The 25,306-nt window shown below is 49.5% G+C and overlaps 8 protein-coding genes across 8 annotated transcripts; 4 read left to right on the top strand and 4 right to left on the bottom strand.

Moving 5' to 3' along the window:
• The first annotated feature begins 729 nt into the window (after window positions 1–729).
• CNB05100 (hypothetical protein) lies at window positions 730–1,947 on the top strand. Its single transcript, XM_569041.2, has 2 exons — window positions 730–1,305; window positions 1,370–1,947. The coding sequence occupies exons 1-2, from the start codon at window positions 799–801 to the stop codon at window positions 1,712–1,714; spliced, it is 852 nt and encodes a 283-aa protein (XP_569041.1). The 5' UTR covers window positions 730–798; the 3' UTR covers window positions 1,715–1,947.
• Window positions 1,948–2,099: 152 nt separating this feature from the next.
• On the top strand, window positions 2,100–5,642 carry CNB05090 (CHL1 helicase, putative). Its single transcript, XM_024656623.1, has 15 exons — window positions 2,100–2,272; window positions 2,324–2,766; window positions 2,810–2,870; window positions 2,924–3,167; window positions 3,224–3,297; window positions 3,348–3,443; window positions 3,492–3,591; window positions 3,642–4,037; window positions 4,089–4,336; window positions 4,387–4,557; window positions 4,610–4,759; window positions 4,811–4,882; window positions 4,933–5,017; window positions 5,070–5,252; window positions 5,309–5,642. The coding sequence occupies exons 1-15, from the start codon at window positions 2,129–2,131 to the stop codon at window positions 5,497–5,499; spliced, it is 2,658 nt and encodes an 885-aa protein (XP_024512300.1). The 5' UTR covers window positions 2,100–2,128; the 3' UTR covers window positions 5,500–5,642.
• On the bottom strand, window positions 5,598–7,295 carry CNB05080 (transaldolase, putative). Its single transcript, XM_569257.2, has 5 exons — window positions 6,809–7,295; window positions 6,604–6,749; window positions 6,382–6,545; window positions 6,178–6,331; window positions 5,598–6,118 (listed from the first exon to the last, which is right to left on the bottom strand). The coding sequence occupies exons 1-5, from the start codon at window positions 7,043–7,045 to the stop codon at window positions 5,680–5,682; spliced, it is 1,140 nt and encodes a 379-aa protein (XP_569257.1). The 5' UTR covers window positions 7,046–7,295; the 3' UTR covers window positions 5,598–5,679.
• Window positions 7,296–8,112: 817 nt separating this feature from the next.
• CNB05060 (hexose transport-related protein, putative) lies at window positions 8,113–11,207 on the top strand. The gene is made up of 11 exons (XM_024656622.1): window positions 8,113–8,394; window positions 8,468–8,690; window positions 8,740–8,936; window positions 9,118–9,196; window positions 9,249–9,316; window positions 9,368–9,608; window positions 9,666–9,835; window positions 9,888–10,000; window positions 10,055–10,217; window positions 10,277–10,781; window positions 10,846–11,207. Exons 2-11 carry the CDS (start codon window positions 8,527–8,529, stop codon window positions 11,036–11,038), a joined length of 1,893 nt encoding a protein of 630 aa, XP_024512299.1. The 5' UTR covers window positions 8,113–8,394; window positions 8,468–8,526; the 3' UTR covers window positions 11,039–11,207.
• A 1,405-nt stretch (window positions 11,208–12,612) lies between these two features.
• CNB05050 (hypothetical protein) lies at window positions 12,613–15,684 on the top strand. Its single transcript, XM_569254.2, has 3 exons — window positions 12,613–13,222; window positions 13,276–14,227; window positions 14,285–15,684. Exons 1-3 carry the CDS (start codon window positions 13,012–13,014, stop codon window positions 15,375–15,377), a joined length of 2,256 nt encoding a protein of 751 aa, XP_569254.1. The 5' UTR covers window positions 12,613–13,011; the 3' UTR covers window positions 15,378–15,684.
• On the bottom strand, window positions 15,676–19,502 carry CNB05040 (translation initiation factor, putative). Its single transcript, XM_569253.2, has 6 exons — window positions 18,435–19,502; window positions 18,273–18,377; window positions 18,095–18,210; window positions 17,799–17,995; window positions 16,469–17,716; window positions 15,676–16,366 (listed from the first exon to the last, which is right to left on the bottom strand). The coding sequence occupies exons 1-6, from the start codon at window positions 18,887–18,889 to the stop codon at window positions 16,322–16,324; spliced, it is 2,166 nt and encodes a 721-aa protein (XP_569253.2). The 5' UTR covers window positions 18,890–19,502; the 3' UTR covers window positions 15,676–16,321.
• Window positions 19,503–19,876: 374 nt separating this feature from the next.
• On the bottom strand, window positions 19,877–21,103 carry CNB05030 (structural constituent of ribosome, putative). The gene is made up of 5 exons (XM_569252.2): window positions 21,038–21,103; window positions 20,396–20,508; window positions 20,253–20,336; window positions 20,081–20,194; window positions 19,877–20,002 (listed from the first exon to the last, which is right to left on the bottom strand). The coding sequence occupies exons 1-5, from the start codon at window positions 21,051–21,053 to the stop codon at window positions 19,928–19,930; spliced, it is 402 nt and encodes a 133-aa protein (XP_569252.1). The 5' UTR covers window positions 21,054–21,103; the 3' UTR covers window positions 19,877–19,927.
• A 597-nt stretch (window positions 21,104–21,700) lies between these two features.
• CNB05010 (hypothetical protein) lies at window positions 21,701–24,984 on the bottom strand. The gene is made up of 3 exons (XM_024656621.1): window positions 23,420–24,984; window positions 23,022–23,353; window positions 21,701–22,945 (listed from the first exon to the last, which is right to left on the bottom strand). Exons 1-3 carry the CDS (start codon window positions 24,503–24,505, stop codon window positions 21,796–21,798), a joined length of 2,568 nt encoding a protein of 855 aa, XP_024512198.1. The 5' UTR covers window positions 24,506–24,984; the 3' UTR covers window positions 21,701–21,795.
• Window positions 24,985–25,306: the final 322 nt, after the last annotated feature.

Below are 25,306 nucleotides of genomic sequence, written 5' to 3'. Positions count from 1 at the left end.
AGTGGAGGCACGTCGCGAGATCGCCCGAGGATGCAGGCTGAGAGATGATGAGAATGCTGCTTTCTTTCAATGGGAGGTGCTTATTATGCAAGGGCAGATTCAGGAATCTTTTCTACATCCCGTCAGACATGCAGCGAAGTAGAACGTATCCGGATTATAGTTAGCCGGTGAGCGACATACGAAACTGTGAAACCATGATGATTAAGGATTCAACGACCTGTTGGTGTCGTGTCTTGAGCTCATCTTCACTGCAACGTCGGCCTTATTAATAATAACTCAACGTCATGCTGTTAGCTGCCACGCCCTCAACCCATACATACTCTATCGAAGAATCCTGAATTTTGACTTGGCACCCGTGGAGATAGGACGAAGAACCACGCAAACCGGGAAGACGCGGATCCTTGGCCTTCGGCGACTTGCAACAAATGGAAAGCTCCGAGAGTTGACGAGACATCCCGACAGCAAATATTTGTATTCTCCCCTACTTTCGGCTAGGCTATTTGGTATTTCTTTTTGGCCAGTCTCGTTTCTTCTCGTCTTTCGCAGGCAGAAGCTATATCACGTGCAGCCGAAGGACTTTTCATGGGCTTCCGAGTGATGACAGAGGCTTGCCGTGAGTACCTAAGTGACCGTCGCGAGAGGCCCCGACTATGGTGATCGTCAAGTGTATGAAAGGTATAAGAAGTGCTCACTTGGCAGAATGGATTCCACTATTGGTTCCCAAGCACAGAGCCTTAACAACATCAGCTAATAATTAACACTGAACATTTATTTATACACATTACACAACGCCTCACTATGGTCTACGGATTGGGACTTAAGACCTCGCCACGCCTTGATGCGATACCTTTACCAAAGAAGTCTTCCATAGCTTCATCACCGTTTGAGGAACTCCTCAAATCCAGTCGCAAGTCGGAAGAACACCACAATTCCATTCACCACGTGCACCGCCGACCTCACGTCGAGCCATATTCCATCAGTCAGCATCACCACCGTCAGCGTCACCATGCACATGCGCCTCGGTCGCCTTCAGAACCCCCTACTTCATCTTCCAATGAATCCTCAGATGAGCATCGAAGGTCTCCTGTACAGCACCATCGTGCTTTACCTCGCACATTCCAGGGTCGGCCGCGCTCCAACAGTGAGCCATCCTCGTCCAACACTCATCTCACATCACCTTTTGCGCATCACAAGCCTTTGCCTTCTACTGAGCATTATGCTGGTAGAATCAAAGAGCTGAGAGATGGAGATGGCGAATGGGAGCCTTGGTCGCTAAACGTCGTATCGCCTACTGTCTTGCCCTATGTGAGTCTATTTGTTCATCTCAAAATCATTATTGTTTTGACATCAAGCTGACTGTCACTAACAGCACGCGAGACCACATCTCAACACACAAGCCTCGACTTCTGCTTTACCGGCAGACTTCATGCGCTGTTCACCTCTTCACCATCCTCCTTCCGAGTGCGAGCAAGCTCAAGCGCAAACTCAGCCCCCAACGCTAGCATACTTCCCAATCCAGCTTCCCCGTCCAGCGATCCATCACCGTACCTCCAGCCTCTCCTCCCCTTACACATGCCACTCATCCCCTCTCAGCCAGGGTTTTCCTTCGACCCCGAAGGGTACCCAAATCGTGAACGAGGATGTGGAGTTCAGATCCAGTACGCCGACACCAGCGTCGACTGGTGCGAGATTGCAACGGAAAGTGAGGGATTGAAGGTTCCGCAATCTATTAAAATACGCTCGACGAGGCTTTAATGTTTAGCTGTTCTTTAGTAGAGATATGGCTGATTGGTAACGGTACGGGCTAGATCTTTCATTTGAAATGTTTATATGGTGTTCCCTTCTTCTCGATATTTCCTGCTCCGATTTTGTCCTCATTGTATAGATTTTCTGTAACACCACTAGTATTTTATGTACACCGTGCGATGTGAGATGTCCTACCTGTCTCGTTGACTTATATATGATTGGGCATAACTTTTGCATTCATTTTCCATTCACTGGTTGAACAGACGCGTAAACTGGGCGCGTCGACGCGTTTGTGTGTGACATTAACTTGTTCGTTGTGACGGCGATTTGCCTTTCACATCAATTTTTTTGACACAGTTATTATAGTGAACATGATTCCATAATGACAAACCGACCAGCAGAACCCGCGACTCCTTGTCTCCCTACACCAGAGACATTTCCCTTCCCCTATCCTAAGCCTTATGACATCCAGCTAGACTTAATGCGCGTCGTCTTTAGGGCCATCGAAGATGGCAAGATAGCAATTGTAAGCCTCCATTTCATTCTTTGTGATTAACTCTCTAAATAGATTGGACAGGTCGAGTCACCCACAGGAACGGGTAAATCGCTATCCCTTTTGACGTCAACCCTCACTTGGCTATCCCAGCATCAAGCAAGACTCGACACTGCCGCCGAAGTCTCTCTTCGAGAACAATTTTCAGCTGACGATCCCGATGACCCACCATGGGTCATTGAACATGCAATCAAGGCAAAGATGAATGAGCTCAGGGCTGTACAGCTGGAGAGGGAAGAGAGACTTGAAAAAGCAAGAAAAAAAGAGAAGCAGATGAGAAGGGAAGGTGGTGTAGGAGCGTTTAGACATGGGCTAGGAGGTGGGAAGAGAGTCAAGACAGGAGCTGAGGGTGTGGGAAAAGCAAAGACCGGGGAAACTAAAGAAGATGATTTCTTGCCCGAGGATAAGGAGGAAGATAATGAAGAAGGGCCTTATTTGTCGAGAGAGGTGCGCGAGCTGATGAGCAAGTGAGTGATTGAATGGCAGTAGCGGTGACTAAGCCATTTCCAGATTCGAACCTTCAGGGACCACACGTAAAGAAGCGGATGAAGATGAGGAAGACGCGCCCAAGGTTCGTCTGTGCGCTATTATGATGCATTATGAACATGGCTGACCAGGCCTTAGGTATACTACACTTCACGTACTCATACACAACTCCGTCAATTGACTTCCGAACTTCTCAAAACATCATTTGCCAGCTATGATTCTGTACCGGAATCTTCTTCAGCTGAAGCACCGTCACATGGTGTCAGCTTAGTCCCCTTAGGAAGTCGTAAACAGTTGTGTATAAACGAAAAGGTTCGGGCATTGGCTAGAAATGGCGGTGATGAAAGGATGAACGAAGCATGTTTGGATATGCAAAAGTCGGGTAAGTCTGACAAGTCTTATCAAGACGTACAGCTGAAAGTATACAACTCTTGACAGGTAAAGCAAGATGTGAATTCTTACCAGCAAAAGCAGACGAAATAACGATGCTTGACGCACGAGACACGATCTTAGTCAGTTTTAAATTCATCCTAGAAATGGAAATACTGATGACCGATTGCAGGCGTCCGTAAAAGACATTGAAGATATTGTGACGATGGGGAAGAAATCTTGTGTCTGCCCGTATTATGCTACCCGTAAGGCTGTAAAGCAGAGCCAGGTATGTATACAAGTATCTTTAAGCCATGTCCAGCTAACATAGTCCTAGATTGTTACTCTACCATATAATTTGCTTCTTCAGAAGAATTCTCATGAAGCCCTGGGTATAAAGCTCAAGAACCAAGTAGTGGTTATTGACGAAGCCCATAGTAAGGACGCTTTTTTCCCTAGCTGCGCCTTTTCTAACGGCGGTGAACAGATTTGATCGACACACTCCTGTCTATCCATTGCACCACTCTGACCTCAACAAATCTTGCCAACGCAGTGTCCCAACTCCAGCAATATCTCCAACGCTTCAAATCACGTTTAAAACCCATACACTCATTGTGGATTCAGCAGATCTTGAGTTTGCTCCAAGGTCTAATCCGCGTTTGCGATAAGTTTTTTCAAGACGCCAAATCCCAAACGAAGGAGAGCAAACCGGTAGGAAAGCCCAAAGTAGAAGTTCTTGATGTAAATAATCTTATGGGGAGAATTGGGGGCGGAAGTGATCAGGTGAATCCTATAGAGCTACTAGCCTATCTTAAGGAGAGTAGACTCGCGAGAAAGATAAGCGGTTTCTCCGAGCATGTGGCGGAGCAAGCTGCTTTGAAAGGTGAGTTATAACTCTGCATTCAAGAACCGTCACTCAAATCTGGCTGCATAGACGCCAAGACCTCACGAAGCGCCACAGCTCGACATGCATCGATAGCGGCCTTTCACAATGTAGAATCCTTCCTGTTATCCCTCGTAGATGCGAAGGATGACGGTAGGATTATTTTGTCCATTGATGATTTGGATAAATCAGAGCCGGTTGTCGTCATCAAATACGTCTTACTGAATCCCTCTGAGAGGTTCAAGGAAGTTGTCGAAGAAGCTAGGAGCGTAATCTTAGCTGGAGGTACAATGGAGCCTGTGTGTCTACATGTTTCGTGCTGTGCTCGAGAATGCTGACAGGGATACAGATAACAGACTTCTTGCAACAACTCTTCCCTTCTATACCTAAAGACCGCCTCTCGACTCTTTCCTGCTCACATGTCATACCCAAAGAGAATCTTCTCACTCAAGTCGTCAGTGTGGGTCCGAGAAAAAGCGAATTTGAGTTTAAGTTCGGTAATAGGAATGATGAGGCTTTGGTGAGTTATACGCGGAAGAGGTTCTTGGGTGGGATTGACTTATCAATTGCAGTTAACCGATCTGGGAGCAGTCCTACAAGCTACGATAGGTGTGGTACCAGACGGCGTCGTTGTCTTCCTCCCATCGTACGCTTTCTTGGATAAAGTGAGAGCTTTCTGGACGAAGTCGGGATTGTTGCAAAGGTTAGGTGAGCGTAAACAGGTAAGCAAAATTTTGAACAAGCTGAAACATGTGCTGATCTTCTACGGGTAGTTGTTCTATGAACCTCAAACGTCTGGTGACGTTGAGACAATTCTTCGTGATTATGCTCTGGCTATCTCATCTGTGAGCGTTTCTGATATTGACTTGATTTTTTGGTAACTAAACCCTTCCAGTGTTATGCGACATCTACCTCTGGTCAAAAGTCTCGTAAGACAGGTGCACTTATGTTTGCGGTCGTCGGAGGTAAACTTTCAGAAGGTGCCGCTTGTCCTAATTATGTTGTTACCAAATGGCCCTAATATTTATTTAGGTATTAACTTTTCGGACAATCTTGGCCGCTGTGTAATCATGGTTGGCCTTCCGTTCGCCAATGTCAGCTCAGTTGAACTCCAGGAGCGTATGAGATACGTCGAAACTGTCCCAGGTGCTGGCCAAGGGGCCTCTAGGGAAATGTACGAGAATCTGTGTATGAGAGCCGTCAATCAATCCATCGGTGAGGCCTTATTTCACTCTCGTGCCCATCAGGCAAAGGCTCATGTTTCGCTGCAGGCCGAGCCATCAGACATGCCAATGACTATGCTACAATCCTACTCGTGGATAAACGCTACGCGACTTCTCGTATCCGTAACAAACTTCCGAAGTGGATTGGAAAAGACGTAAAGGTGCCGCAAGACTTTGGGGGAGTTGCCAGAGGGGTAGCGGCATTTTTCAAGGAAAAGAAGGACAGGGGACTTACATGATATTATTGTATAGTAGTGTATTTCATCCTGTATATGTTCTCTTGATGAGCACTATATATATTATCATTGCAACAGCTTAAGCGAAGTTTCTTTTGTATAGTTTTCATTCCTGCAACCATAAACACTTCTATACACATCACTACGTTACACGGGAAGGAGCCACAGCAGTATGAACATGACTTAAGCGTACAGCTTCTGCAGCCTTTCAATCTCAACCTTCGACTCCGCCTCTCCACCCTTGAAGAGCTCCAAAGCATCCCTCAAGCGAACTTTAGTAACCTCGTCCTCCTCATTATACTTATCCAAAACCCCATCCGCCAAATAATCTACATCAGTGCTGGCCATCTTCCAGTGCTTCTGCATCAAATCGCTGTATGGGTCTGATTTTGCCATTTCTGCCATCCTCTTCTTCGAAGCAGAAGGCTCGGGGGCAGACCAAGTGGCCCATTTGACATTAGGTTTGTCGAGCTCTGAGCGAACACGAACCTGCCACTCGCCGCCTTTACGGTATTCTGGCAAGCGAGAAGTCGAACAGAGGTCTTCCATGGGGCCGACAAGGAGAGTAACGTGCTCGACGCCAAGTTCCGGCATGGCCATGACTTCGCGTGCGGTGATGTACCTACTCAAGCATGTCAGCTTCTGCCAATTGAGCCCATATCATCCAGGAAAAATACTCACGAGGCCCCCTTGATGAGTGGCTGGACTTTACCAGTCTCCTTGGCCAATCGATCATAAGTTTCGCGAATGTGTCTTACGCGGAATGACATGGGATGCTGAGTAGCGGGGTCTGCCACGTCGGGCCAAAGAGAGGAATCAACATGGGCTCGCACCTCTATGGATATTATCAGAGCCTTCCTCTACATTCTATAATGTATTGCTTACCGTTGTAATAGGGGCTAATGGACAGCATGCCGGCTTGAGAGCAAGCGATAGCCTGGGCAAGGGAGAAGAGCGAGGTACCGAGCGTCCTGATACCCTCTTCGTTGAGAATCTTCGCTGCCTGGACACCGGCAGTAGTGGCGGGTACTTTGACGCAGTATCGGTCACTATGGCAAGTCAGTTTTATCTCGAAACCGTTTCCGGATTGGATTCTTTCGTGCTTACCGAGAGATACCCTCAGCTTGGAAGGCCTTGTCGTAAGCACGAGCGTGGGAAATGATGGCGTCCTTGTCGAAAGCCTTGGTCGGAGTAGTCTGAGCAAGGACACGGCCCTGGATGTAAGGGATGACTCTCTTTGCAAATCGAGCGGTCTGTAACCCTAATTAGCTCTTGACCCATACACTCAGCAAAGCCCATCCGAATGGCTTACCAAAACAGTTTGGACGTCAAACCAATTCGCGCCCTTGAGTTCTCTAATCGTCTTCTCCACAAGTTCCTTGTTCTCGGGATTCTTGAGCTGCTCATCGGTCAAAAGCTGGTTGGAGGTCATATCGTGGGCTTTGATAGGCAAGTTCGCAGCCACCTTGGGATCCATGGAGTCGGTGTCGATTTTGACCCCAGTAGCTTCAAGCTGCTCGAGAAGAGTGAGTTCGGGTCGTGAGATCATCTTAATTTGATGCAGTAATGTTCGTTTAGTCCGCAGAGTTGTTATTAGATACTAGGGGGATGGGAAAGAAGACAGCAAACTGACAAAAGCCCTTGCTCTTATATCATGCCCCCAGGCCATTCGCACGCAGACCATGAAGTCTAGTCATATTTGCCATTCGCCGAGTATTCTACGGGGACACAAGGCCAAAAGGTGATCTCCCGTTTATCAGGCACTAACTCATTGCGCCGTTCGCCTTATTTATTGTGGTTAAAACCCATGAGCCTGTACTAATAGGATTTTTTAAACTGCAGGTGATCAGGAAGAAGCTGCGATTCAATTCTCCGCAATTTCACCAACAATTCACCGACCAGATGGACGACGACGTCAGCCACATGCAGGCAGGCGGTGCAGTGGCCTGATTATCTTTTACTCCGTAATTTCGCCGTGACAGAGACTCCGGCTATTAATCCTCGATATAGAGGCGCTGATCTTAGATGAGTCTAGACTCCCAGACTGCACTGTTGGCCAAAGTAGTACGTCGCAGACTTATAGTTGCAGTAAGGTACGGGCAGTGGGCCGAATCCGAAAACGCTTGTTAAGATGCAAGGCGACATCGCCGACAAGACAGAGACACCGACCCACCACTTCTTCTATGCATGTGTACTACTACTGTACTACTGTAAATAAGTAGTATCTGCATGCCCCCCATGTAGCCTTGAACGACTCGTGGTTGAACGTGGCCTGACGAAAAAAGAGGCTCGTGTAATAATAATACATAGATAGTGAACCTACAATCGTCAGCGCCTCGAGCTGAGCCTTCATACTCGCATGATAGTAAGGGTAAAAGAGGAGGAGCCCCACTGGAGATAGCAGCTCGGGCTTTCTTCAAACGTCGCATTCGGCAATTTAGGCTTTTGCCGAATGCGACGGAACCATTTGGTCTTCCGGCGCTTGTTGTGCACCCGAGCATCTCACTTCTTCCTGGCTTGTTCAAAACACGCCCATTGGAATCAAATAGCGCAGGAACAGGATGATGACGTATTTAGAATGCGGAAACCGCCCTGGGACAACTACGGCGGGGAAAAGTGCCTGAACAATGCCAACGACTTTTCGATCGTTCACCAGTCACGGGACTCTCGTTGGGTGGAAGAGATGAGGATTGAGTATGAAGAGCATAAGCAGAGGAATTGTTAGTTCGTTCCCCATGTCAGGTTGAAATCACAGAGGGCCAATTATTCACCGATCTATTTCTATGTTTGGCCCCAATCGCGTCGTCATCTCTTAGTCGGTCGGGTCGCTCACCGGCCGTCTTCTGCCGGTCGAGTGATGAAGAGCTGTAGGGACGAGGCAGACATATAAGGAGAAGGGTGGGTCTTCTTTCTCGACAAAACCGACCTCTTCACAAAGCAGAGTAGCTAAATATCCACATCTACCGATAAGTTAGGGCAGCAACATCGCGCAGTCTAATTCTCGCTCCTCTTTCATCTAGCGCAAGCAACATGTCTATCATCCCCCCCTCCTCCCCCGGGAGTGACCATTCTTTCCCCACTAGCTCTGGAGATAAACCTGAGAAGTTCCAGCAAGTTGATCATCTTGAAGATGTCGACGTCGAGGATAGTCGGGGACAAGACATCCGTAACAGACACCGCAATGTCAGCGCCAAGTGAGTACATTTCCTTTCCTTAATTACAGAATCTGATGGCCTCTCTCAGAATTCAAAACCCCCTATATGGCCTCTCAAAGACCAAACTCTTCAGTATGGCTGATCAGTTCAGCTCCGACAATGGCTTCGAAGACAAGCAAGACCTTTTCAGGCGCGCAGCTCTTTTGTCCCAGCGACCTAATGAGGCTGAAGATATCCCAGAACTTACCGAAGAAGACAAGCATTGGGTTAGGAGGGAAAAGACAAGTGAGTATTGGGTAGTCCCTTTTGGCAGTGTTAGCTAGGACCTCCTCCGTTTGATGGAGTGCTTGACTCGATCGTCGGGGCGGGAAGAACCAAACAATGAAGAGCGGACTTCGCCGCTTTTGCTGAATGGTCAAAAAACAAGCCAAAGTTCTCCGCTGACTGACATGCTTTGGTTTCGCAGACCGCTGGGATCAGACTCGCTCCCTTTACTTCCTTGTCATCGTTTGCAGTATCGGAAGTGCTATCCAAGGATGGGACAAGTAGGTAACTTCCATGAAACGTTTTATTGGGCTGACATGAGCCCCACTATAGTACGGGAGCCAATGGTGCAAACCTCTCTTTCCCGACCGAGTTTGGAATTGCAGACAACACATGGCTGGGTAAGTACTGCATGCTAGATATTGTATAGAGCCACGCTTACTTTGTCCTAGTTGGGATGGTTAACTCTGCCCCCTCTATCACTGTTGGTGCTGTATCTGCCATGCTCACTGACCCAATCAACTACTACATCGGCCGTCGTGGTACTATTTTTGTGACCGGTCTCTTCTGTGTCTTCCCCGTACTCTGTCAAGCTTTCACGAGGAACTGGTGGGAATTGTTTATCTGTCGAATACTCCTTGGTGTGGGTATGGGTATGAAGATTACCACAATCCCAATCATGACGGCAGAAACGTGAGTTGCAACAACAGCTACGAAACCAGTATAAGATGCTCACCGTGCCGCGTTCAGTGCTCCGGCGTCCATCAGAGGTGCTCTGGTTATGTCTTTCCAACTCTGGGTTGCCTTTGGTATCTTTTTCGGTTTCTGCTCCAACCTAATGTTCTACCAAATCGGTCGTATAGCTTGGCGAGTCCAGCTAGCTGCTGCCTTTGTTCCTGCGGTGCCCCTTCTCGCTCTGAGTAAGTACATATATGAGAAACTCAAGGCGTTTGCTGATGTAAATTCACAAAGTCTGGTTCGTACCTGAATCTCCTCGATGGTTGATGAAGAAGATGAGGTACCGGGAAGCTTTTGCTTCTTTCTGCAGGCTTAGGAAGTCTGAGATCCAAGCGGCTCGAGACATGGTACGTCACCGCTCATTCGGGTATGAGTATCGACATTCACTGATTCCATTCCAGTTCTATGCCCATTGTCAACTTGAAGAAGAGCGTGAGGCCTTCAAAGGTACCACGTACTTTTCACGCTTCAAGGACTTATTTGTCCAGCCCCGTTTGAGGAGGGCAAACTTGGCTAGTTGGGTTGTGATGATTTCTCAACAGCTTTGTGGAATCAACATTATGTGTAAGTCGCTTTTGAAATTACCGCTTCCAAACCCTCTGCTAATATAAGTTTCCTGATAGCTTTCTATTCGTCCACCATCTTCTCAGAGGCTGGCTATGACACCCGTCAATGTCTGCTGGCATCTTTTGGTTTCGGCTTGGTCAATACCGTCTTCGCTTTCCCTGCTATCTGGACTATTGACACTTTTGGCCGACGTAACCTTCTTCTCACCACCTTCCCATGTATGGCTCTTATGCTTTTCTGGGCTGGATCTATGTTCTTCATGGACGAATCTAACTCTGCTCGAGTACCTATCCTCGCTCTAGCGATCTATCTTTTCACCGCTTTCTACTCCCCCGGCATGGGCCCAGTACCATTTGTCTACGCTGCTGAGGCTCAGCCTCTCACGCATCGAGAAATTGGTATGAGTTGGGCTGTGCAACAGAACAACATGTGGGCAGCGGTGCTTGGTTTGACATTCCCGAGTATGTTGGTGGCGATGAAGCCTTGGGGAGCATTCTACTTCTACGCGGGTACCAATCTTCTCGCTTGGGTCCTAATCTTTTTCTTTACCCCTGAGACTGCGTAAGTAGCAACCTCAATCGTACGTCTTTTAGCTCTGGCGCTGACACTTGGCTACTTAATCTAGTCAGCGAACTCTTGAGGAACTGGATTACGTCTTTGCTGTTCCTGTCCCAGTCTTTGCAAAGTACCAAGCGACAAGGTGGCTCCCTTGGGTTATCAAGCGGTACATTTTCTTCCGCAAAGGAGCTCGCCTTGAGCCACTGTACAAGCTTGAAGGTGTTGCGACTGAGGGGACAGTGGTGGAAAGGTTCCACTAGATTACAAGGGCGCTTTAGCTCAACACGGATCTGTTCGGAGGAAAGGTGAGGTGGGCGATATTCGTTATCTGTTCTAATAGTGTTTCTCCTTTTGAATGGCGTGCTTCTAGTATTTCCAGGTTCAAATTGTATCGAAGTAGAATAAAGGTGTAACTCTCATGTATTGCGAATATCATTTCAAAAAAACCATTAGCGAAACCATCTATCTATACGTCAAAAACAGCATTGCCAGAACGCCTGAATTACGGATATAAATATTAAGATCTCAGAACTAGTAGAAGCACAAACAAAACCAAAAGAACAAGCCAAGTCATTTTCATCCCTCATTTTTCATACTCTCCCAAATCACCCGAGAGAGCCATAGTCTTAACACGCCACGCCTATAGGTGCAACCACCGCACTCGAACTCATCCCCCTATTCGCATGTCCATTTGCAGATCCTTCCATCGGATAACAAGATGAGCCTTCCTGTTACAAACCTGCTCATTGTCCATCGAATCCCACTTCCTGTGAGATTTTCTTCACGGACACATCAGTACTCATTTGAAGGAATTTCGGCCTGGTCTTCAGCCAGTGAACTACGAAAAAAGATGGTTGCGACGACGCCAGATGTAACAGCAAAACGGATTATTTGTTACCGATAAGAGTATGATAGTCACTGCGCATAGTCGTCATAGTCAATTGCAGATTTGCAGACCCTTGGGAAAAGGTGGTGCTGTAGATTTGAGAGAACGTAGTCATGATCTCGTTTCATATCTTCAAGTTCCGCATGAGAGTCTTTGAGGGCGAGCGGACTTGAGTGGGCGTTGGATGCCTCGGCAAGATTTCAGAAGTTTTACGATAGGCTTTTTTTATAAAAGCGGCATTAGTTAATCATATCAGTCTGTAAATGATATAGACGATGCTTACCAGCCTTGTCGTGCTTTTTATCTATGGCACCCAACTCAAGTATGCCCCATAACTCCTATTTCTATCATTTCCTCTTCTCTCAGAATGGGTTCAAGCAAAGAAGCAGGAAAAGGCTAGCAATACTTACGGCGAGAAGACTGAAGTATTTCGAAGCATCCTTGTATCCCTTGGGTTGTCAACCACCTTCTTTGCAAGCTTTCCTGTCGCTTCATACATATACATATATATATATATAGCTTATGACAGTAATCGCAACCAACGTGAAACGATACTTATTCAACTGCAGGACGGGACACGAGTACCACTCACAGAATACGATTAGGATGTATACGCCATACACTTGAATTAGCTGTCGTGCTGGGAAGTCAAGTTGAGTGTCAGCGAACGATCTCGTTCGAAGGGTCAGTTGCGATTTGGTATTGTTCTCATCAGTACCACAACTTTCATGGCTTATGTTATACTGAGCTATGTTGTTTGCCAGTAGAGGAGTGGGTGCCGAGTATATGCATATCTTTGAAAGCAGGTTGTCGCTGAAAAGGACGAAAGACAGCAGAAGCGATAGAACAAAGACACTGTTGCAGTGGTGGAACTTGGCTTGGCCGCTGGGAGCCGATTTTTTCCCTGTTTTTCACCTCATAAAAACCCCCTCCCGCCCATCCAAAAATCTTGTTTCGCCATCGAAACATCTCTCAACCCCATCCATCGCATCAATCTCGTCGTCCACGTGTATAGCTAGTCAAATCACGAACAGGTTCGTTCGATTTCCATACGATATTAGCGGCGCGGTCGAAACAACACCCAGCAGCCAATAGGAGTGCAGATTTTAACAGTGCCACACAACGACTCCACTCTTTGTGTCTTCCCATCCATTTCATTCCCATCTACACATCCACCCTCTTTTCGGTCCATCCATCTTTTCATCCAGCCCCTTTCGCCAGCAACGGGTGTGGAGAGCAGATTCACAAGGCAGCAAATCTCGACCGGTCGATTTCGCGGAAAGGAAGCAGATTGATCCCTTCTGTTGTTGACCTGTTTGGTCCCGTCGACATCCACCCACACATTACATGGAGGTACCCCCTCCAACCTATCAAGGACAGTCCTGGCAACAACAAGCTCAAGTATACCCTCAACAGCAGCAGTATCGCAACCACAGTGGAGTAGAAGCTCAAAACCAGGGATTCGGGAACGATATGAGCGCGTCGAGTGTCGTTGTACCGGCGCCGGCACCTGTGCCAATGTATATGCAAGGGCGGTACTCTAGTCACTGGGCGCATGGTGAGTAGCTGTATGCATATGGGACGTATCAGGGCTAATGATGTTGGATGTAGGTCGCGTAGCCCAGCCTTTTAACATGCCTGGTTCTCCGCAGGCAAGCGCGCCGATGGTTTCCCCGGTTAAAAAAGCCGGGCAGCTCGATCGCGGGCATTCTCGTTTTCAGCAGCTTCTCCAGCAAAAGATTGCTGCTGAGCAGCATTTGGGGTCTACAACTTCGGTGACTGCTTCAGCTTCCCAGACGCCTCTCCAGCTGTCAGCCTCGTTTGCCCAGATGGATGCTGTCGATACTGTTTTCCACAGAGAGTTTGCCAGCAGGCATTGCGTCGGATCTGACGGACAGGCGATGGCTACCGTGGTGAAGCAGGAGCCAGACCTACCTTACACTTCCCAGCCGCCTCAACAATCGAATCCATACCCTTACGACGGTGCTATCGGTGTGCAGGCGTCTATTCCAGTTGGAATTCCAGGGATGTACGGCGGTCCTCAGTTTGCCCGTTCATCTCAGCCACCTTCCCAGCGCAATCTCTTCATTGGTAATTACATCAACCCTCCTCCACCTTCCAAGTCCTCTAGAGGGTCCATGCACCGCCTGCAGCAGTCAGCCGAAACTCATGCAGAATGGTCATCATCAATCCACGTCAAGGTTGAAGACTCGTCTTATGAACAGGCGCAGGAGCCCGTTTTACCCGCCCCGATGACACAGCAATCTGTCCAGATGCCGGCTCAAGGCGTTTACTATTCTACAGGGGGCGAAGTACCTACGCTCAATGGCTTGACCGGGGATGGAGAAGGATGGGCGAATGGTGATGGTGGTGCGGGTGATATTGGAGGAAATGGTAGTGGCGGTGGTGGTGATGGTGGAATGGGCCAAGATGGGAGTGGAAGTGGGAGTGGGGGTAGTGGAAATGGGGATGACGGGGATAACAAGGGCAGGGGTAACGGTACAGGAGGTAAAGGAAAGAAGCTTGCGTTGGCCTGTCATTTCTGCCGACGTCGAAAGCTCAAGTGAGTCTTATCTTGTTTCTCACTTTATAGCTTGGCATATTAACGTCAGCTTGCCAGGTGTGACGGCCGAAAACCACTCTGTGAAACATGTGCCAAACGCGGTGAAGTCTGCACTTGGGATGAAGCCGTCCGCCGGCGTGGACCAGGAAAAGCCACCAAAGAGCGCCGCGAGAAGGCTGCCCGAGAAGCATTGGCTGCAGGTTTAACCAACGCCAACTCAATCGGTGCTCGATCATCAAGCTCTGGTGCTGGACCCAGCTCACTCTCAATCCCATTGGGCGATCCGTCGCAAGGCGTAGGAGCTTCAACAGGTGTGGACATCCCGCAAGCGTTAGACCCTCATTTGGGCCTTGAAGAAGGGCATCATGCGCACCACCACCATCGTCATCCAGGCCAAGAACATGATTCTCATGATCACATTGAACATCATGATCTCAACCAACAAGGCGAACATCACCCCCACCATGCCCAGGGACACGAGCATGATACCTTGCAACACCAGCTTGATCTTGATATCGATCCGACTTTGATAGCCCTGAGTGCTGTCATGCCGGAGACCCTTGCTGAGCTCGAAAAGGTCCGAGAGGACCACGAACGCGCGCAGGCTCAATCCCACGTCGGTGCTCACGAGCATGGACATGAACACCACACCCATGGAGGGCAAGGGAATGGGCATGACGACCTGAATGGAGATGAACAGCAGGAACGCGATACGCGAGCGGCGCTCGCGCACCTTCAAGCACATAGCGAGTTTCCATCGCATGGCACCGAGCTCGTCCACGACGAATCTGAGAATCATCAACTTGCTGTTATCGAGCATGCCCATGCCATACAACCACTAGCTGAGCCTGTCCATCAATCAACAGATGAGATCGCACCAGAGGGAGAAGATGTGGATGAGTTCCATGGTATCTCAGATATACCAAGAGCAGGTATCTTGGCCGGTGAGATCTCGTCAACAGCTGTACTTGAAGAAGGGTCAACTGAAGAAGGGTTCGTGGCTGGCCAGAAGCGGAGTGCGGAGGTGGATGTGCAAGGAGAGAATGAAAATGTAAAGAGGTTCAAAGTGGAAGATGGGAATGAACTAATGGGCATCAGCGAGGACGCTGGGTCTTTGGAACAGATTGGAGGAGAGAAACAAGGGCACTGAAGCAAAAACGGAAACCAAAACAAAAAAGTCTAGAGAAACTGATAAAGGGGCGAATGTGGGATGAACACTTGAGACGGTCCATGTATTTGTGGGGCGTAATTAAGAGGCCGATGACTGGTAATACAGCACAGGAGAATAGACTGAGGGATCAAGTAATCGTTTCTGGGCTCAGATTTTGTATTAGATATACTTATTTCAGATGGGAAAATGAATCTTTGCGATAATTGGCTCGACTGTTCGTCTTTTTATCTTGCTCCAAAACTGCTATCGTGGTAATTCTCATCACTTGACGACATCCTCGTTCCCTGATGCATGACTGCGTATCAAGAAGCCCCACATGTATGCACCATCTTGCAAAAAGGAAAATTTGCGCACAACGACTATGTACTACATCATACCCAGATGCAAAAACCCATCGATAAGATCATTCCATAGATAGATACACGTCCTCTCTCCTGAGCATTTTTCCTTCTATCACCTGGATGTCTTTCTCTACCAACATCCATTCAGTTCTAACCAGCTCCACCCGTATGCTCTACTACCACTATGCCTCTATTATCACCATGCACACAAAAGAATAACATTGCTGATAAAATCCCAACGTCTCAAACCCCTTCCAATCCCAGTACATTCTTCTACTTCATAACCCATCCCATCTTAATAACCCAAAAGCTGAAAACCCATTCTTTGCTTGCTACACACGTATCTTCGACAAGAGAAGAAGAGAAGAAGTTGTTTTTGTTAATTTATGATTATTATTTTTTCGGTTCAGAAACTCTGGCCAACCAAAGGCGCTCGCTCTAGCGCCATCATACGACCCCGAAACAAGAAAAGGAAAGACCGAAAGAAAAAAGAGGGAAGATATAGTTGAAAACCCGACTATGCGTCGTGTACAAATCGTCGTTTTTCAAGAAGACCAATGCAAATTGAGGTTGATGAAAGCTCTAATGCTGGAAAAGGTCATGGAACACTGTCGGAATCTCCGCAGACTATACGTACCCATTTTCATCAGTCGCGGTTTTTTCTGGGTTTACAATAAAAAAAAGGAAAAAGGTAGGGAGAACAGGGGTTGGGAGAAAAAGGAGACATACCTTGAATCGATAAGCACATTCGGTACTTCGGAGCATCTCCACATCACCCCCTGCAGCTTGTACAAAACTGACAATTACTCCATTCACCTGCCCATTTTGTCCCTGCGCTTGCCCTTGGCTTCCTCCTCCTTCACCTCGTCCCTCTCCACGACCTTCCCCTCGACCTTTCTTCCCTCCTGAAGCTCCACCACCACCACCACCACCCGTAGCAGAAGCCGGTGGTACAGCCGCCGCGGCCCTCTGCGCATAACCTTCTACACTCCTCGGTAGATCAAAGTTGATCACCAGCGGCGACCAAGGTACCTCTGGCGGTTTCACATTCACATCAAACACCACCAAAAACCTCGGTCCGCTACCGGTAAGCGAGAGCCTCCATTGTTGCAGGATTACCTTTTTCTGTGCGTTTGGCATCTCGGGTGTGAGGTAGAGTGTTTCCCAGTTGCGGGTTTGGAGTTTGTAGACAACGGCTTCGAGCATGGCGAAACTGCCGACGTGGATGATGGCTTGCCAGAGGGGGTAATCGTCCAGAATTTTGACGAGCATGTCGAGTTTATACTCTTTCGCTCTTGTTTGTTCCTCGCTCACTTGCTGGGAGCTTTTACCACCTTGTTGTTGACCGTGCTGGATGCGTCCGGAACCGATCGTGCCCGGACCAAGCTCTACAGAGGCGGGCGCCGCACCCGATTGCTGTGCGCTACCGGTGATGGTCAAGTAGACATAGGTGTGTTTGAGGTTGACACCGGGTGTAACGGAGGAAACGGATTCTTGAGAGTTGGCTCCCCCTTCGCGGCGGACGAGGACGCGGACAGGGTCACGCACCTGAAGAGACTGAGAAAAGTTGATCACGTCCGTAGGAATGGTATTGGAGAATAAACACGTTTGTCGTTCGATACCGTTACCGTTCGTACCGGCGCTCGCCGTCGATTCCCCTCCAACTCCTGCTCCTGCTCCAGCTCCAGCTCCAGCCGCACTTGCACCTGCACCAGAAGGTCCCACCGCACCCTGTCCAGGAGCACCGAATCGTGAAGGGTGATGAGAAGCATTAGGATTCGGGAACGGCGTTTTGCTAGCAGGGTTGAACGGCGAATGCTGGCCCGCGTCGTATGGGCTTGCAAGCCCGGGAGAGAAGGGGGGTGGTCCACCAGGGGTGAGCGCACCGCCCAAGCCGCGAGGAGGAGGCAAATGTTTGACAACGTTCAACACGTTTTCGTACAAGTTTCGAGCAATGAGCTGGTCGACTTCATCAAGCTAATTTGATTTTTTTTGTCTCACAATCAGCCATTCTTTGTCTTTTAGAAAAAAAAACATAGGAAAAAAAATTGGGACTTACGATCAACAGTCTGACTTCTCCTCCACCTAGTCCACCCCGCGCAGTCATAACCTCGCATATTTTGGCGGGTGTACCGACAAGAAGGTGAATCTGATCTCTCTGCATCTGCGCGATTTCGTTTTGGACGTTGCTGGATCCCGCCGCGCCAGCTGCAACAGCTGCGCGGATACCTATCGGTCCACCCACACCTCGGACCACTAAAATGATGGATGTATCAAGTCAGTTATTTACCATTTTTCATTCCAACACCTGACATCCTCGTACAGTGGTAGGAAAGATGAATGAATGACACTTACGTTTATGGCATTGCATAGCTTGATCAACGGTTGTGGTGATGATCACCACCGCTGGGCCGACATAAGGCCCAGAAGGAGGCGGCAGACTCTGGCAAATATGCAGCGCGGGAATGACGCTATTGCCATTGTTGTCAGTTGTTTCGCTCCCTGGCAAAGGGTAAAAGAAAAAGGGACGTACTAAGAAATGATTCGTTCAGTAGTGGGAGGAGCTTGGGCGATAATGTCGGAACCTTTAATCATAAACGGCAAAACCCTTGTTTGGATCTTGTTGGGAGGACCGATTCTACCACCTTCATGTCAGTATCAAAGCAAAAGCGATATAAAGATTGTCATTGCTTACCCATACTTGGAGATTGACCTCAACAGATCGACTTTCAGGTTCAAATGCTCCCATTTACTCACGACAATCCCCCCACCGGGCACCGCCGCTCCTCCGGGCGTAGTCAGCCCATCCTTCTGCCCGGACTGGACTTGCTGCTGACCACCGGGACTGGGCCAGTCCCTACTCAGCGCACTAGGTCCATGACTATGGAGGCCATGACCGTGTGCAAGCTGGTGCTGATGCCCATGTGCACCCAACGAAAGGTGGCCAGGCGATAGATGAGCATGTCCGTGACTGCCATTATGACTAAGTCCATGCCCATGACCATGGGCGCCCCTCCCGTCAGCCAGGACAACAGAGCTGGAGAAAGATCTGTTCATCCCCGGGCGATTCGGGTTGGGAGATGGAGCGCGGGCGAAAGACATGGAAGAAGCGTTAGCACCGCTCACTCCACCCGGTTGGGAGTTTGGCATTGTCAGCGGACCATTATTGCCGAGGAAGCTGTCAATTCCGCCAGACGGCAGACGGGGTACGCCGAGGGACAAAGGTCCGGGGTGTCTGTCGCCGCCAAGGCTGGAGGAGCCAAGCTGCTGGGCCGGCTGCTGCTGCTGCTGTTGGGGCTGTTGGGGCTGTTGCGGGTGAAGAGGCGGAGCGATGGAGGAAGACGGCTGGCGGGTAAGAGACTGCTGCTGGGTCTGCGTGTGCTGGAGGCGCTGGAGCTGGGCGACGGAGGTGGAGAGGGCGGTGATCTGCTGTGTGAGGGCGGAGAGTGAGGGGTCGGCTTGCTGGGCGGGGGGGGCGCCGGTCGGGGTCTCGGGCGGGGCGGAGAGATAGCTGTTGGGCGGGGCGGAGAAGGCCGAGGAGGCGGTGCGCGGGGAGTCAGAGTCAAAGGGGGAGAAGAGGGGCCGCTTCGGGGGGGAGGGGGCGGGGAGGGTGCTGGTGGTGCGGGCGGGGATTGCTGAGCGCACGAGGTCGGAGAGGGTGGCTACCTGGGCGGAGAGGGCGGCGACCTGCGCCTCTGTGCGGGCGAGGCGGGCGAGGAGGGCGAGGTACGCGTCGGAGGACTCGAACTCGGGCGGAGAGGGCGACATCGCTGGCGGGCCCATGGCGGGGGAGGGAGTGGTGGAAAGAACGTGGAATACGTAAAGAAAATGCGGGACGACAAGAGGAACGCGATCGCCGAGGCACTTTCAGGCACCAAATCCGCCACGGAATCTGGACTGAGCCGCGCACAGACCACCGCACATCAAGATGCACCGTATTTATGTAAATGGAAACTGTATGCGAGACAAGCAACGATTCGACCACACTGCGCAACCGCCAACTGACCACAGCTGCCCTGCGCACATTCTCGCGTGGAATACGAAACGGCGTAATGTTCACTTTCCATGACCTCGCACGCACACGCTCAAACGACAAGCTCAATGACCAACACAACTCATCAAAACACCCATACTGATGCCATGAAGAATAGTACATCCTGCCCTCAACCACTAACGAAAGCTGGATATCTACTCGGCCATCTCGACGTCACCAGACTTCTTGCTGCCCTTGCGCTCGAGGATGGCTCGTCGGTCCTTGTCGAGCTACCATTTCCATGTCAACTGCAATTCAAGAAATTCGGAGAGAAACGTTGAGAAAGAAAGAAAGGAAAAAAAACTAACCTTGAGGGAGGTGATGACAACGTTGGAGGGGTGGATGCCAACAGGGGAAGTAGCAGCGTTGCTCTTCTCAATGTGGACTCGGTCGACGTGGATGACCCACTTCTTCCTGTAGACCTAAAGACAAAGTCAGACCAACCCATCCTCCTTCCTGAACTCTCAACTGTCTACCAACCTGGGTGACCTTGCCCTCTCGGCCCTTGTACTTTCCTCGGACAATCAAAACCTCGTCGTCCTTCCTGATGGGGATGGATCGGGCCTATCAATTCATCATTCATCAGTACACCGTATCTGAACACAAGGAGCGACCAAACTCACGTTGTGCTCCTTTCGGAGCTCCTTGGACAAGGGGGAAGACATGAGCTTCCTCTTGAGGCCGGAAGGGGCAGAGAAGTGCGCCTTGCGCGACTTGCGGCGGTCAGAAGCGAGGCCTATTCATTCAGGAGAGTTAGCGTATGTCCAAGGCAACACGTCAAGACATCTGGCTGGGGCAGGGTCGAGGCAGAGCAGAGCAGGCAGGTGCTTCAAGATGGAAGGGAATATAACAGTGGCACGAGCCGTCTCCGAGGCATCTTGTTGAGCAGATTGTCAGGACTGACGAGGTCGTACTGCTTGTCCATTGACGCTGAATCCTTGATTGGCAGGCAGCATATTGTTGAAAGCTTGCTGCTGTGACTGCACGGGCAGGGTGCAAGTGTTTCGGTCGATTTGTCGGAATTTTTTGGGCCCCCCCACGGCTTCCCATCATGCCTCCAAACCTCTCACACTCGTTATCCCTCACATTTCTACCTTTCCTTGCTGCTGAACACCAATTGTTGAAATACCATTGCCGAGTCGTACCACACCCCGCGAAGCACCATCGTGTGCTACCCAACCCTTGCCTAACACACTTGCTCGCTCGCCGTACTCATGCCCCCACAACCCACACCCAATCAATGTCTTGAAGTAAGAATGACTCACCCAAAGAAGACGCCATTTTTCCTTATTTGTCGAGAAAGAATTTGAAGGTTAAAGGAGAGAGAAAAGCCAAAAACCTGGAAAATGCAACAAAGTCTCCAGCCAACTGCTCCCCCTTCTCGCGCATTTGCAGCGAGGGCCTCGCTGCGTACGAAACCCCGGCGATACCAGCCAAACGGCGATTTACGGACATTTGCCAAAGCAGGTAGAATGTGGCGCGACTAGCAGGAAGGAAGTGAGGGAGGGGGAAAAGCTTAACGCCGATGGAATCGATAGCGGTCAAGACCGAACTTGGACAAAGTCACTGTTAGTCCATCCTTCCGCCTGTCGTTGGAGTTTTGCCCACGCACGTACTGGCATGCATTATTAATACTCCTCCTACGTATGATGTAATTAACAACAGTCGAACATTTGAGTGTCGACCGCATCTTCCATACTTCTATTCCCTCATTCTCCGCTCTCGTCCTCTCCGGATGGCCCAACATAACTATTGACCCCATACTGGATGATGATATTATTGGATGATGACGGACTGTTGTCAGAACATCATGATACCGTGCGTTACTTGTCATTCGCTGCGGTACCTTTTGGTCATCTTTCGAGCGTCCATCTTCGGAATACCATTAAAACCTTTCAAATACATTACATATGAACAAACAAATGCAACATCATACACCAAGAGATAACCCAAACCTATGTAATATTGACATAAATATGATACAAATAGCGTATTCACCCTGCGCATCATCCCCTCTTGCCATTTATCCCCAAACAACGTCCACCAGTCCCCCACCCCACACATGCCCATCCCTCAACTTCCCTCCAGAACCTTCACTCCCCTTGGGCTGCACCCCTATCTGGATTATATACGTGATCGCAATCTCGGGGGTGCTGAAGCTCTGTATAAGCTTTGACTTTAGGTCTGATGATATACCCTCGGGTTGTCGAGGGTCTTGCCCGAATGGGTTCAGGTGGTGCTCATTTGCGCAGTTGGTAGATTGAGAAGAATGATTGGAGCGGAGGGTGAGGAGGCCGTGTAGCTGAATGTCGGTGGCTGAGAGGGATGAAAGTTGCGTTTGGGTAGATGAGGTGGATGCCGATGCAGTCGAGCTGGTGTTGATATGGGAGTCATGGCCACCGGGAGATGATGTATTGGTCACACATGAAGACAGAGAGTGCTCCGCTATAGGAGATGAGGAGAGCAAAGTATGATCAGTTCGGGGTGAAGATGCAAAAGTTGGGACAGTCCTGGATGCGGTTGTGGTTGTGGTTGTGGATACAGGACCTGACGGTGTTGAGCTTTTACGTCGAAATACGGATCCCACTTTTCCATCTACAAATGAAAACTTTCTTCCACGGCCTTGTTCTGTCCCACCGGCTTGTGAAGATGGCGTAGCCACCTGTCCGGGTCCATCACCGGACGATGCTTTCCTCCTCTTCCCTCTTACCCCTTTCTTCTCCTTTTCTTTCTCCTTTTCCCTTCTCTCTTTCTGTACTTCTCCCAAATCCACTTTCTCCCCTCCATCTTCCCATACAAGCACCTGACTCGGTATCTCACTCTTCCGTACCTCTCTACCACTATCAACCCTCACAGTAGCCACACGCTGAAGCCGCACGATAATAGTGCTTTCCCGCGGGTCGGTAAAGTTCCTCAAGAACGAGCCTCCGGCTGGATGGTAAAAACGGAGGTGGAAAGGGATTGCCGGTGGTAGAGAGTTGCGGGGGATGTAGAGTATCATCGGGGAGGGAAGTAGAAGGGTGGCTTGGACAGGAGTAGGATCGGAGGATGAAAGACCACCGTTGAGAGGGATCGTTCGCCAACCGGGATTAAGTTGATCATCTAGCATGAGAGCACGTAACCGTCTTGGAGAGATGTAACTTCGAGGCTGATATACTATTGGAACCGTCAATCTGTTGAGTTGAACCAATCATATCAGCGCCGTACACTTCAACTTTAGAGCAAAAAGGCTTTTTTTTGGTGACTCACTCTTCATTCATCCTCCAGCCTCCCTTCCTTTTCACCTTCACCCTCAGCACATACTCAACCGCCGCTTGCAAACCAAGCTGCAAGACCTCACACGTCGGCGGTAGATCAATATCGTTGCTTTGCCAATGTGTTGTGGGCATCTGGATCTCAAAGGGGAAGGTGGTACCAGGTTCAATGAGTAGTTGGCCGTCTTTGGTGTGTTTGAGATGTTGCTGTTCGGTGGATTCGGAGGGAGGTGGGAATAACGTAACGGCAGAGCGGCCGAGGGGGTGAGTATCCATCATGTTGTACTGTCCTCTGGCGTAAAATACGGTTTTGACATATCCCAAAATCTACGATTACCCGTTAACTTTTAAACATTTTTTCACGCTGCCCGCACGTCAAAATGACAGACTCACTGCTACCTCAAGTCCCACAGCGTGGTCAATCCCTTTCACGACTATACTCCCTCTTACTATCCCTGCTCTTCCTATCTTGATGAACAAGGGGCCCGTATTGTTCGCATTCAATCGTCGAGCATTGGTACTCGTAATCGTCAAGTTCAACTTCTTACCGCCAGTCATTACACCAGATCTCTCACCAGTGACTTGATTGCTTTCTCCAGTCGCATCGGGTGTCTGAGAAGGTATCGGTAATGGTACAGGGCTGGCTGCCTCTTCTCCGTCGAAAAGAGAAGGGTTGAGTGAGATGGCATTGAAGAATGCCGATGCCGGATGGTCAGGCGAAAGGTGAGCGGTGGAGACTAGCATCAACTCGTCCGTCCTCACTTCTGGACTGTAAACAGGTGGTAACAGTGCTCCGGCTGGAGGACTCAATGTCTCGAGCACAGGAGGTTCCACTATCCCATCGGACACAGGTGTTCGGTGGTCTATGCCAGCGAAAGTGAAACGACGATCGGCACGTGCATTTTGAGGTGGTAGAAGAGGTTCTTCTTCATCACTCCCTGTGTCATGTCCTGCTGTGTCATTCACATGAGATTCTGGCTGTCCGCCTTCCCCCCTTTCTCCACGGAAGTCATCCGAGCCAAAATATTCTCTCATATAGGTATCTTCCCACTCATCCGATATCCTGTCTCCTGCAAAGAATGGGGAGGATATTCCCTGGGTCAGAGCCGATTCATAAGTGGGTATAGGCGCCGCAGTAGCCTGACTCTGGGCTGGGGTCGAGGCATTAAGAGTGTACCCAGGAAGTCTATCCTGTTCGCTCGCAGCATTGTCAATGCCCACTGGTTCGCTTGCCCGCCTTTCGACAGGAGGCGGTGATGAACACAACGGCGATGGGGGGGGTGATATTCTGGCACGACCTCTTCCTTCGTGAAACGAGAAAAGGCCGGGTGAGAAGACGCCATTCTCCGGTATAAAGGGCCCTCCGAAAGATGGGGCTGATGACAAACGATGCGATGCGCTAGAAGTGGGCGAAATGAGTTCTGATGAAGGTGCTTGGGTTGAGGAACCTGAGCGCGAGGAACGGAAGAAAGAGACCATAGGTTTGCGGTACAGTGATAGCGCAAGGAACGAACTTAGGTGGTAGAAATGCGATATACTACAAAGCGAAATGGGTGGGAAGAGAAACGTCAAGACAGATGAGGTTCTCAGGCTGTTTAAACTTCTGAAGACCTTGTGAATCAGGGAGTTCTCAAGTCTCGAGTCATACACCGGTTTAGTAAATCGTCGCCACTTTGGATATGTGGTGCTTATCTGCTTGGCCAGAAGTACGCAAGACTCAACGAACGCCGCCGTGCCTTGCTTCGATTATAGGTGATCAACTGTAAAAGAACTGAGTAACTGGGCAGCGGTGCTGGGAATTCTTGGAGTTCTGCACGCTCCGGTCTTTTGACTGCCGCTTTTTTCTTGGCCTATTTTGAGTGGCGATTTATGATATGTGGAGCAATATATGGATCCCTGAAATTTGTCCATTTTATTAATGGGATGCGGAAACATATTGGTTTAATTGAAGCCGTTATTTATTGTCTTTTTTTGAGGCAAGATGCAGATGGCATCAGACTACTCACCGTGGCGATAACTCCGCCGCCATGATAATAAATAAAAAAATTCAACTTGATCGGAACTCCGAATAAACTTTGCAGACGTCACGATCTTCTTTGGAATCCGCAAGAAAAAGGTCACCATCATCCGGTTGATTCCGACATCACCTGCTGCTGAGTGTGGCGTTCCAGACTCTTTTTCGGCGCGACTGTTTTTCAAGCCCATGCGGCGCATTCCGCTTACCATTTTTACGAAGAATTCAGGGATCTCGATCATCTGAGTTTCCCTTGTTTGGCCGAT

This window comes from Cryptococcus neoformans (assembly GCF_000091045.1).
Source record: "Cryptococcus neoformans var. neoformans JEC21 chromosome 2 sequence".
NCBI classification, from domain to species: Eukaryota; Fungi; Basidiomycota; class Tremellomycetes; order Tremellales; family Cryptococcaceae; genus Cryptococcus; species Cryptococcus deneoformans.
Note: the sequence above shows the minus strand (reverse complement) of the source record. Positions and strands in the feature narration are given on the sequence as shown.